The sequence below is a fragment of the Hemicordylus capensis genome, chromosome 4 (assembly GCF_027244095.1).
Source record: "Hemicordylus capensis ecotype Gifberg chromosome 4, rHemCap1.1.pri, whole genome shotgun sequence".
Lineage (NCBI taxonomy): Eukaryota > Metazoa > Chordata > Lepidosauria > Squamata > Cordylidae > Hemicordylus > Hemicordylus capensis.
The window spans coordinates 204,779,979-204,793,659 of record NC_069660.1 but is presented as its reverse complement, the minus strand read 5'-3'; the positions used below and the strand labels follow the sequence as shown (position 1 = coordinate 204,793,659).

At 41.2% G+C, this 13,681-nt stretch overlaps 1 protein-coding gene across 2 annotated transcripts in view; it reads right to left on the bottom strand.

The window, feature by feature from the left end:
• Positions 1-4,002: 4,002 nt before the first annotated feature.
• The window catches only part of MYLK4 (myosin light chain kinase family member 4), a 158,373-nt gene continuing 148,694 nt past the window's right edge, over positions 4,003-13,681 (bottom strand). For both annotated transcript variants that reach the window (XM_053245451.1, XM_053245450.1), the window contains one exon: positions 4,003-12,899. In XM_053245451.1, the coding sequence (XP_053101426.1) occupies positions 12,795-12,899 (105 nt within the window). In that variant the 3' untranslated portion in view covers positions 4,003-12,794. The remainder of the gene's footprint in view (positions 12,900-13,681) is intronic.

Below are 13,681 nucleotides of genomic sequence, written 5' to 3'. Positions count from 1 at the left end.
CCTGCAACCTTGGAGAATCTGCTGCCAGTCTGTGAAGACAATACTGAGCTAGATAGACCAATGGTCTGACTCGATATATGCAGCTTGTTCCTAAGTGCTGTGTCTGCAGCCTCCATATAAGTAAAAGTCATTTATGTATGTATGCATGTATTGAGAATTTTATTGACTAGATTTCTATCTCATCTCACCGAAGGAGCTTTCAAGATGGCTCCTTTTTATTTTATTTATTTTATTGACTAGATTTCTATCTCATCTCACCGAAGGAGCTTTCAAGATGGCTCCTAATAAGACTTTGGAAGTATTCTTCTACAAGCAGTTTCTTGGCAAAGTCTTGGAGTAGTATTTGTATAGAAGTGACAAGAACATCCTTCATTTTATGGGTAAGCAAAAGCACCTACACAGCCCAAGCAAATTGTAGAGATGGTTGCTCTGATCCAGAAGCCTGTAAAACCAACACACTTGGATATAATGTGCCAGTAAGACTTCAGTTTCAGTGGGATGGGGATTGGGCTGAAGTGTCTGTAACTTTGGCTATAAGCAGTATGAGCATGGTACAACATTTTAAGAAATTACAAAAATATACTAGTAACATTAGTGAGACAGAAGCTTTTCTGCCAATCCAGCAGTGCCATGTTTGCAAGGAAAGGTATTGCCAAATAGGTTCAACAGAAGCACCATTCAGAAAGGCGAGATTGTCACGTCCAGAAACTGTGAAAAACAGTGAGTCATTGAATAAACTGCAAAGCGACTCTTTCTTCTCTAATTAGTTCCATCAGTTTTGGCAAGGCTGAGTCCTCACTGAAGTCACAGCCAAAGCTGTCACTGGCCTGATCAGATGCCCAGGTGAGTCTTTCATTGGACTTCAGTGTATTTGGAGGAGGTTCTCAGATGGTAGCTATTAGCAAGATGGAACTCTTTGTACTCAGGCCAGGACTGGAGAACAGGTTGTTTGCCACCCGGTTGTTGCCCAAAAGAGTGTAATATAGACTAATCCCTCCACTGTAAAATCTGGAGATACTATCATGTCATTCAAGTTAGGGCTGTGGGTGGCCATACCATTTTAGAGCTGGAAGGTGCATAATCTAGCTCAAGGTCTCTGCTGTCAGTGGTTTGACTGGAGTGCAGCAAGGAAATGATACAGCTCTGTTGACCAGGTAAAGTCGAAAAGCTAGACTTTTAATATTGATACCCGGTCTGAACAATCCAGAGGCTTCATAATGCCTTCTGTTCATAGAGGCCAATCTTGCGCTAAGGATGTGCATGGAACTGGAGGAGGCTGGTCCGAAGGCAGGGGGGATAACTTTAAGGTTGGGGGAGGGTGCACTTACTGGGGGAGGGCAGCAGCATACTTCCCTGCCACCCCGTCCTCGGGGACCGGAAGTGACCAGAAGTAGTTCATGTGCGTGCGCCCAATGTGCGCGCATGTGAGTGCAATGTGCATATGCATGCACCTGATGTGCATGCACACGTACAATACTTCTGGTCACTTCCAGTCTGAGGAGTGGACAGGGTGGCAGGGAGGTTTAGGACCCTGGCAGTCCTATGTCCAAGGGGTTGTTTTTTTTGGTGGGGGGAGAGACTGTCCTGGAGCCCCACAGATCTGAGGGCCCCCAAAGTATTGGTTCATACAGTACTTCACAGCATTTGGAAATGGTACAGTGGAGAGCCCCAAGGTTATGTTTTGGCCCAGGCTTCCAAGCACTTGGCACAGCATAGATTTTGAAGCAATCAAGTGGTGAACTTCTACACTCAAGCCCAGGGCTCTCAGGAATGTGAAATGGGATGTGTGGAGGACCCTAGCGTGACAGGCTTGAGGACACATAGCATTTTCAAGCAGGACAGTAGTGTTCTGCAAGTGCACACATACACAGGCCCACATACAGTCAAATCTGAATCAATGTAATCCAATACACCCAATTGTATGCTAAGAAAAGCCAATGTACTGTAGCAATTAGCATGTCAGCTAAGGAGCAGGGTAACTCGGGTTCAAATTCAGAGGCATAGGGACAATTGCAACAGGAGGTGCAGCTGTAGCAGGGCTGCCACTGCCCTGCTGCTGCTTGGGGGCCACCAGCTGCAAGCCCCTGCACTGGACACTATCTCAGCACTTCCCTGATTCCAGCAAGAACAGGTTGCCTGTCTTCATTGGCATCTGCAGCCTGGCCCTATCAAGTCGAGGCCTACGTACCAGTTCAGCGATGTCATCAGGCCACGCTGGTGCATAGGCATGGCTGTGGTGAAGATGAGTAGCAACTGCAGGCCTGCCAGGCAGCAGAGAAGGTAGGCATTTGTGCAGGCAGCACCAAGAGTGGTGACACTGGGGAGCAGCAGTGTCAGTGAAGCAGGCAGATGCGAACCAAGGCGCTCCTCTTCAAATCTTGGCCCCAGGGCTACTTTCAAAATTGCAATGCACCTGTTTAAATTCCCACCAAGACATGAGGCATAAGAACTTGCCGGTGGCCAGTTTTTCATGATGGGAGTTGTAGGCAAACAACAGTTGGTGGGCTGTAGTTTGATACCCCTGCCCCACCCCTGACTGGCTGTAGTTCCCTAGTTGTAGACAAGGCTTCTTTCTGACCCGATTTGGAGGTGCCAGAGATTGAACCACTGTGTTATAGACCCTCCCCTCAAAGCCTCAGAAGCCAGAGGGGCTTCTGACTCTAAACCAGTCCCTCTTACTAGCCCTTGAAAACCTTTCCTTCTCTCCACTGGGAATCCTCCTTAGAGACCCAAGTCGCTTCAACTGCTGAATTTTTATTTACTACTGCTCACATGCTACTTATAAGATTGTAGTTTAGAAATGAGAGTGTGAGAAATCTGAATTCTGCAGTCAATAACAATTTCTGAGTTACAGAATCCACACAGCCCTAATCATAGGCTAGGTTGATTGTTCACCCTAAATCCCATCCAGAGTCCTCCACATTGTTGTGTACATACCTTATAGGGCAAGTTCATTGCTATCCATAATAGAGATGGGAATATTTTCTTGAAAATGGAACAGAACATGCTGATTTCATGAACTCAAACATTCTGATTACATTTAACTCTGTCTAGAATATGGAAACCTCCCAAATGAACCCTTGCTATGCCAGCACATCTTGGTGAGTCTCATTTGATGTAAGCAGAGGATTTTTAAAACGTATTATTTTGCGTATGGGACAAGATGCTGTTAACAGAGGAATTGGAAAATATCTAGGACCATTCCAAAGCATTTCATTAAAACAGCCCATAAAGCACACTTTGAAAACTTTAGGAGACTTTAAACTGAAAAATATTAATTAAAGTTTGGTTTTATTGAACAAATGGTCAGCCTTGAATACATTGAGAACATTAAAATTAAATTGAAAATAATTAAAAAGGGAGACACACCTAGTGTGTTTCCAGTACTTCAAAATATTAAAGGCACTAGGCAAAAAAAAATTTACTGGGAGCAGGTGTTTGAAATAATTTGAGAAGGTAGGGAAGGAGGAAAAAAGTTGCTGTTTATTGTGGTAAGATTATGAAAGTTCCTTCTCGAATTCTCTTTTCTAGTCAACCTGTATGTACTTAAATAACACATTTTAAATATGTACATGTACTTACAGTAGTGAACTTCCCCCTTTTGCGAAGCAGGGTTCATTCTGGTTTGCATTTGAATGGGTGATTCAAATCCATGAGTGATTCAAATCCAGTCCTACAACACTTTCTACTGTACGATATTTCTCTTAGGGCAGGAGCTGTAGCTCAGTGATAGAGCATCTGCTTGCATGATACTTAACTTTGATATTTGATTTCAGTAGCTGATGCTGACATAATGGTATTTGGTGGCTGATGTGCAATTTTCATCATACCTCACAGCTAACTATATATAAGATTTTGTATTGGAAGCTGACAAAATAATCGAGAGATGTCAACAATTCTAAAGCATCTGAATTTTGAGGAAATATTTTACTCAAAACTAGAATGCCATATTTGATATCTGAAGGGGAAATTAAAACACAAAGACACAGTCAACCCAAAACCTCAGAGTAAACAAAGTAATCATTTATTCTACAATAATGTATGCGTAAGTGCTACATTTTTTATTTTCATAATGCCAGAGGAGGTGTTAGAATCAAATTTTTATTTATTATTTTAAAATAATAAATAATATTGTCAATAATTATTTATTATTTGTTTATTCTAAAATATTTTGGACATTTTCTAAAAACATATTCTAAAAAAATTGCTTATATTTTACAAGCATTTGCACATTGTAATAGTTCTATATCTACTCAAGCCATTTTCCACCTTTAAGAAAAATTGTATGGCAGGAAAAGACAAAAGTATTAAGTGCCACAGTATGGAGTTGTGATTTTCATGACCTTACATATAGACATGAACAACAGCATATTTACAAACAGTTACCTTGATGCACATTTCATCTAGGATTACAAATAGGTGTTGAACTATAAGCCTTCATGGAAGGTGAAATTGTCAGCCTACATCCAGGGTTCTTCATGGGGAGTGGGATTCCTTAAGGCATGAGGAGTTGCTAAAGGGAGCATGATGAGCTCCTCCCAGACCAACCCCTAGCAAAATTTGGCTGTGTTTTCAGTGAAATTTAGAAAGCTCTAACTTCCACCGCACCACTTGAATTGATGGATAGTTCTGAGGGTCAATGAAGTAAAGTTCTGTTTTTATGGGATTTTGATTTCATTGGACTTTTCTACCTGTGCAATCTCACAGCATGTACTTCTAGTCCCTAGCCCTACCTCCCACTTGATTTGTCCTCCTCCAAGAGATGGAGACAGGTGGGTGCTATGAAGTGTGTTGCCTATTCAGTTGTGCCTTGATTAAACTTGGGAAGGCTTAGACACTGAAGGAAAACACACTGTCACACACACATGAAGAGCCTCTGGTCTATGTCCCTACTATGGATTGACGCAATATTAAACTTCACTCACACTAGACATAACGAAATCTTACACAGCTAAATTTTACTGTTGCTGAAAATGATGTGTTAAGATGCAGCGCCCTTTTGTTCTGGAGAGCAAAAAGCTTTAAAAGTGAGTTTACAACACTGCTGTGAACCAATCACCACTGCAGGCTTCTGAATCTTCATGCATTTTGTTCACTTTATCTATATTAAATAGTTCATTGAGTATATAGATAAACATGTCAGTGGTTATCACAATCAGACAGTTATCAAGTGAAAACTGAAACTTTTTTCCAGCCCAGAAACATCCATGTTTTGCTGACCAAATTTATCTTTTTGTCTTTTGTAAAATAGGATTAACTGGGGTTGGGTGGAGTGGGGGGGATAGGAGAAGGATAAAATTTAAAATCCAGTGTATGATTTGATTCATTACTGAAAAAATATAAGTAATCATTAAACCTGCTTTTAACATCAGTTTGCTGAAACACTAAACTGTATATTTTTCTGGATATCTGAACTACCAGTAGCACCAAACCTAAAGTGCCTTGTGTTCTTATTACTCTATGAAGTACATGAGTTTTCATGTACTGAGGCATGGTCTCTCATGGGCTTTTGCCTAGTAATTTTTATTTCATTTCATTTTCATTTCGATTTCCATTTTTATTTATTTATTTATTTATTTGTTGCATTTTCTATCCCACTCTTCCTCCAAGGAGCCCAGAGCGGTGTACTACATACTTAAGTTTCTCCTCACAACAACCCTGTGAAGTAGGTTAGGCTAAAATAGAGAGAGAAGTGACTGGCCCAGAGTCACCCAGCAAGTCTCATGGCTGAATGGAGATTTGAACTCGGGTCTCCCTGGTCCTAGTCCAGCACTCTAACCACTACACCACACTGGCTCTCTCTTAAAGTACTTGGAAGCCACAAAGCAACAATTACAACTCCATGTTAATTATTGAAAATCCATCAAGAATACATGGGAAATCATGAGTTTAGTGTGGATGGGGCAGAATCCATATGGATTCCACAAAATCCTGCACAATTAGTATTCCATCTGCCTTGTAATGGAACGTACACACAGTTGCGCAAGAGTTCTCTAGATGGTGCAAATGCAGCTGTCTGTTGGATGGTCACTGGAAATCATTACACAGTAATGCATTCATCTGTGTATAGGATGGTTATGGTTACTTAGTGGGGAGGAAAAGGCATTTCTGCATGCATCTATTATTGCTTCACATATTTAGATGAGCATGTGCACTGAAAACAGGGTCTGGGGCTCAGCCCTGCTGGGCCCTGGCTCAAAGGAACCCAATTTCAGCATGCCCTAATATAAGATTTAATACAGATTGTCATAAGATCAGTGCAATGCTACAGATGAACTGGAACAGAATACTAAAGATGCAGAAAGCCACTATATAGTAATTTTAATCACTCAGGCATCACTAGGTATTCACAATTCCGGCAGTTTGCAGTTATGTGAATTGTACTGGAGTCATCATAAATCTCCTAATTTGAACTGAACAACACTAGATTCTGGATCTTGACACCTTTCTTTTGATATTTATTACCAAGAACCTATGTTCTGACTGTTCCCTAGTTACAAAAACCATATCCACAGTCACCTCTAGGCATCTGCCAATAAAAAGATGGCCAGAGGCGCACTAACCCCCAGACCTTGGGGGACACAGTCCAGCCCTCCAAGGTCTGGGAGAGCCTCCAAATGGCCAGGGCCGGGGGCCTCCAGCAGCTGAGGCACCCCCCGCGCTCACCCTGCCAAAGGTCAATATTTTTGTTTAAAAACTCTTAACGCGGCCGAGGGGTGGCTGCGGGGTGGTGGTGGAGCGGACCAGTCCTTCTCCCTTCTCCCCCCATCCCCTGGTGGCAGTGGAGTGTGAGCAGGAATGACTCTGAGCCAATCCATTCAGGCCAGCGTCTTGAAGCAACTGTGAGGCATGCCTGCGCAGTTTAGAAATCGTCGCAAGCCTGTGATGTCATGGGCTTGCAATGATTTCAACTTCCACCGGGGAAGTGGGGGGAGAAGGCTTGCTCTCTCCCCCTCCCCGCAGCCCCGCCTTGGCCGCAGTAAGAGTTTTTAAGCAAAAAACCCCAGGAGCTTTGGCAAGCTGGGCCCCACAAAGGAAGTCTGGGGGGGCCTCACGGTGGGGGGGGGCTCATGGCTGGGTGGCCCGGGCACCCAAGTTACCTTGGTGTGCCCCTGCAGGTGGACCTCATTATCCACAGTTTCAACAACTGTGTTTTTATGTATCCACGAAAGGATCTTAGAGACCCGGTTTCATTATCTGTCGTCTAAAAAATAGGCAAAATTCAACTATTCATGGTTTTGTGTGGCTGGAAATGACTGGAAATGACTTCCAATCTCATTTCTGGCCACTATTTTAGAGCACAGAGCCATTTTGTGGCTCTTAAAAACAATCCTGCATTTTTTCATGAAAAAACAGAGGAAGTTGGGGGTTAGAGAGCTGGAGACCTGGAGAAAAAGGTACAGTATTTCATTTATCTTATTTCTGCCTCTTCTCTGCTTTTTTTTAGCCCTTTTTTTGTGTCTAGTAACCTAGCCCCTGGATTCTCATAGGGACAAAGTTTCATTATTTGTGGTTTTCATATTCACAGCTATAGGCAAGAATGGAAAGCCCATGAATAACAAGGGCCACCTGTACAGCTGAGTGCAATAACCACAGCTTGTAAAGTGCCTTTCACACCCAACCTGTTCTCAGTCACGGTAACGCACAGTTTCCAAAATCTCTCAAAGCAGAAAACTAATTGAAGAAGCAAAAGTACACGCACATCTACACCCTCACTCTGTTCTTAAAGCTCCATTTGACTAGCTAGAATAAAATCAGAATACTTGTGTCTTGAAACAAAGGAACAAACTGAATAGGGCAACCTATGCTTATATTATTACTTTTTTAAAAAATCAACTAGAATAAGAACATGCTCTTCAAAGTGAAATACATATAGAATAATATTTTATAAAAGTCTGTATCTAGTATTACATCAACAAAATCAGTCAGAAAACAAAGATGCCATGAACAAGACCATATTGCGACTAATATTTTGAAACCATAACAATGGTGATACTAATACATAGGTGGCATTTCTTACCTCTTTCATCACAAGCCACACTGTGCGTAGTGACAAACATGCACTTCTTTCCAGGGATCCTCAACGTTGGGCCCCCAGATGTTAGTGGACTTCAACTCCCATAATCCCAAGCCCCAGTGGCCTTTGGTTGGGGATTATGGGAGTTGAAGTCCAATAACATCTGGGGGCCCAACGTTGAGGACCCCTTTAGACCCAACTCTATCAGCAAAATACCTGCCTGTCTCATCAAAGAATTGTTATAGTTGAACTGAATGCTGTCAGGATTCCAAAATGCTTCTGGGGGATTCTAAAGGCCAAGTTTACCTTGCAGGGTGTGGCTAGACATAGGTTTCCCACTGCTCCTACCCAGCTCTTTTAAAGGAACAGAGTTTTAGATTTGCAAGTGGCAACCCAATCCCCTAAATGAAGAACTTGTGGATTTGTTCACAACTGCTTCTTGACTGAACTGTTATGTACAGGATTTGCTTTTCAGAAACCTATGGGAGATGTGCCCTTGCATCTCTGAGACACAACATGTCATGTACCAACAGCCTTGCCTTCTTTTGCATGATGCAGCACCTCTGTCAAAATAGTGTGGTGAGTAGGGATGTGCATGACCAGTTCAGCATTCTATTCCTAGAACACCGAACTGGTTCAAGAACTGACATTTGAACCAGTTTGAATGTGGGGGCTCCTTTAAGGATTGGGGAGGATGCTCTTACCCCCTCCCCCTGCTGCATTTCCCACACCGGCACTGTGCTTAAAATGGTCCCGTGTGGGGCGGCAAATGTGCATTGGACCGGAAGTTCCTGGTGCATGTTATATGTAACTCATGCCTCTGATAGTTACCACCGTGCAGTTTGCAGACTAGATCACTAATGTCCAGCCACCATTTTAGTCCATGACATGCACAAATATTATGTTTCAATGTTTTCTTCTACATCTGGTAATCCTGTTAGCAAGCAAATCTTGACTGCACAATTCCTAAGCTATTTACTGAACTTTTTTAAAATACCCAACAAACCAGAGAACTGTTACCAATCAATTTTTTAAAGCTGTCTGAACAAGTAGCATGAATAGTGATGAAGCCATAGGAACACCTCTGGGTGACGTGTGCCACTCTTTTGTCATGAGGTAGATTTGACAGTTGAAAGCAACTACAAGTAAAGCTTTGACTGCTATCAGCCTATCTCCACTGTCATATTCCCAATACTGTTGAAGTTGCCAATGACACTGCAGTGGGAAACCTAAAGACAAAAATAAATTGCTACTGGCTGATACCCAGACTAATGAAGTGCTTGTGCGATGAATCTGCAACCCTCAGTGATACACAGTCAGCTTCACAGGGGAGGGGGGCACTGATAAAAAGGCCCTTCCCCTGTAATGCATGCTGCACATCTTCTACAACAGCACTTTGTTAGTCTGGATGTAGCTACTTTTCTAATTGCCCTAGGATTGTGGTCTGAAGCAACAAATACACACAAAAGTCACAGAACTCTTATTATGACTGTGCTCTTTTCATCAAAATACATATGTGGAGCAATCCTAGCATTACATTTATATCAATCAGACGGCTCTTTGTCTGATTCCTACGAATATACATGAAAATATTTCAGCAGTATGCTCATCAGTCGAAACGACTAAACAATCTCATAATGTGGAACTGCCCAGGAACCAAGTCAGGGCTTACGGGATTATTTAGCAAGCTGTATTTGGACAATTTTTCTTTCACCTGTATATATATACATAGGAATTGCTTCATGATCCTTCTTATGGATGCAAACTTTGTGCCAGAACTGGTTCCAGTCCACATCTTACAAACAGAAGACAGAAATCTAAAGACGAGAATCCATACTCAAGTGTAAATATCATTCTAATTTTCTAGAAAGATCCAAGTCACCCCCTGGTTAGAATTCTATAATCACACAGCTATATACATGTAGTCTGATTGAAAATCAAGACCGAAATTTTCATGCAACTAATGCATTGGATGAGGGGAAAGTCCTTAATACTGGCACTAAAGTTTACATTGAAATCTCATTCCATATCCCCCTGCTTACTCAGCAAAGAGGCACCTTCTTAAAGTGATGATTATCTTTATTGAGCAGGAGGAGAGCAACTGGCCCTATCTATCCCCAACACAGCATCCCTCCAGTGGCTGTTGCTGGTATCGATCTTAGGTTTTGTTTTTTAGATTGTGAGCCCTTTGGGGACAAGAAGCCATTATATTTATTTATTTATATTTATGTAAACCGCTTTGGTGACTCTTGTTGAAAAGCAGTATATAAATATTCATTGTAGTCTTAGCCTGAAGTTCTAGTGAAATCACTGAATTGAATATTATACAAACCACCACTATATTGCTAGGGATGCCCATTGCCATCTGAACAACAGCATAACCCATCCCTTCTAACTTTCTAGAGCTAGTAGTTCTCACCATTTGAAAAAGGGGGTTAAGGCTGCAATCCCAAGTACATTTACTGGGGAGTAAACTGCACTGAATGCCATTGGACTTACTTCTGAGTAAGCTAAGAGGACTGCTCTCTAAAAAGAATATATTAATAATAGCTGGTTTCTTAAATGCAAGTTACACCAAATCTTGGTGTCTTGGCAAGATCTTTGACCCCAAGCTCTTGTTTCCAGTGCCAAAGGAATTGGGATTTGGGGAGGTTGGATAAAAAATATTATTTCTCAATATTTTATGCAGAAAAATAAAGCTCTCTTCTTTCAAACGCCCTCATGGGGCTTTTTAAAAAAACCTATTGTAGTCATGTTAATTATTATTATGTCCATTGGAAGGGTAAAGCACAGCTAATGGAAATTCCTTTTATTGGAGCATCTACAGACAGGCTTTACTGTGAGTTTACTGCGAGGCTTTACTGCGAGTTTGAAGTTTCCCAAAAAAACCCAACGCAAAAAGCGGATTGTTTAACTCCAGATATACATCATTCAGGCTACACCCTAACATGCAATGAAAAACCCTAATCATGTGTGAAGTGCTTCCTGATAGCTCACAGGGCCTTCGGAGTAAATCTGGCCAATACGTGAACGCACACCCTCCATTCCAGAGGAGATGCGAACTTAAAACCCTGTGTGAAAAAGCTCCTGGTGATTGATCATGTAGTATTCACTGAGGTGCATGGAATCTTGGCATAGTGAAATATACAGGATCATATCTGACTGTTGATAACAAGGTGGCTTAACTATTCTGGAGCAGTATCTGAGATTTACTTCCCTTATATTTCCCTGCCAACAGAGCAAAGAGGCACTTTTAAAAATATATGTTTCTTATATGAAAGAAATATAGATCTATTTCTTATATTTCTCTTATTTTTAGCAGAGGGACAGCAATTGTCTCTATTCGACCCCAACACAGCATCCCTCCAGTGGTTGTTGCTGGTGCAGGCTCTACTTTATTTTTATTTTGCAATTGTGAGCCCTTTGGAGAGAGGCAACTATTCTATTTATTTTTCTATGTAAACCACTTAGAAACATTTTGGTTGAAAAGTGCTGTATAAATATGCATTATCATCATATGTCATGTAAAATCGTACTAAGCAGTTACATGGGGCTTTTTGCATGTTCAAATTGCTTCACATATTATCCAATAATATTTACAACACCCTGTAAGGTAAGCCATTTTGTTATCCCAGTATTGGAGAGAAGGGGATAAGGCTAAGAGACTGAAGTTTGCCTAAGGCCACCTATCATGAAGATTTTAGCCAGAGACTGAATCAGGAGATTTACAGCTGATACTCTTAACTGCTCTAAACCAGGGTGCTTTCCAGATTAGACCCTGCAACGGGGTCATGTCGTATCTTGGAAGTGTGCTTGCACACTTCCTGTATTCTGATACTGCACTCCCTACGTGGACAGCGGGGTGCCGTTCACATTTCCAATGCCTTGTTTTGAATTTAATCACTGTGATATAGAGCTAGGACATATATCCAGTGTAAGAAAGTTGCTGGTTTTCTGGGTTGTTAGTTTCCGCGAGATTGCTCCCCCTGCTGTTTACGTTTCAAATGTGACTTGCCTGAATGGAGGCATCTTGCTGCTGTTGAGCAGCTAGTCTGGAAAGCGCCCTGGAGGATATTATGATTGTCACATTCTTAAACAGAGCTTATTTCTCTTTCTGTTTTACCTTTGTCATTCAATATACACATTCACAAACACTTAGAGAATGTCTTGAACAAAATTCAAAAACAGTGATTGTAAACCCTGAAATCTCTGCATTCAGACATCACGTTGCAAACTGTTTCTTGCCCGAGCTTACCTTTAAAACAATATCAGAGTGTATTGTTAACAATGCAGGTAGAGAAAAGGCATTTCAGAAACATTCTTTCTTGCCATTCTCACATCTTTGTAGTAGATTCACTCTGTTTATTATAGTGTGTAAAATGAGATTACCTTGGCTTAAATTTAAGTATCACACACAATTTTTCAATTGGGTATTAGCTTGCTTTTCAGTGCAGTTTGAAACCACCATTCTCTCAAATCAAATTCAACTTCTGCTTGCTGAGCTGAGATTTGATAATTTAAACACACACACACACACACACACACACACACACTCACCCCAAAAACCCTCCCTCCAGTCTTTCAACAGCTGAGTTAGGAAAACCAAAGATAATGCAAGCAAGAAATTAGAACCTCAATCAACATAGCTTTCCAACAGCAACACCTTCCTGGGTCCTCCAGTAGCTATTGAAAATTGACACAGTGAGAGAAGGGATAATAATAATGCAGCTCAGCACTGCTGGAACTCAGTCCCGCAGCTCAAGTGGTGTTGGTCCACTCAGTAAAAGCCTCCAGTCATCATGGGAGGGGGAGGGTCAAAGCACCAGAACTGCTGATTTTTATTTCCAAATCTCATAGCAGCAGTAATCACACAGCAGTTTTTCTGCAAAAGAAACAAGCAAAAATCTGGTTAAATATGCAATATTGCATAATACATCAGTTTGGTTGAACTTCCGATGAAAGCCGGGATGAATGGATGAATGTAGTGATTGGAAGAATCCAAAGAACACTGTGACATACCGAATGTGTCAAAGGGGACTTCAGGATGGGGACTGTCTTTCTGAAACAGCAGAGCATTGAAGCTACAGGGCAAACAGTCCTTGAAACTTTCAAAAACAGATTGTGATATGGCAGGAAAGGAACATGAATTGAATCATGAAAGAGATTAATGTGTTTTTAACAAATGAATAACCACACAAATGAAGTTTTTAATACCAAAAATAAATGGAATAAGCAAACTTTTTTGCACATACTAGTCAGAATTTGATAATGTAGAGATATTTTTTCCCTTTCATACAAAAATATCATGTTTATTAGCTCTGGCTGGTGAAAGGGTCATACATGTGAGTTCTAAATGGTGTTGTGATGCAGTTGTGACTGATGAATGTTTTTTTTAAAAAAATACAAAACAATCAACAAAGAGAAAACCTTATAAAGACAGATACTAAGGTAGTGTGTTAATATATGCTTTGTTCACTGAAAGGACAGTAAATTGAAGGCCTGGAGGAGTAAGTGATATTGCCTTGCCCCTCTCAAGATGACACATACAGTATATAACTTTTCCAACAAGGTTGACTCAGCACATTGAAGTGGTTGGGAAGAATGTGGTTTTGGTGGCTAAGAACTACAGACATGCAATGCTGCTTACAGGAATCCATTATAAGC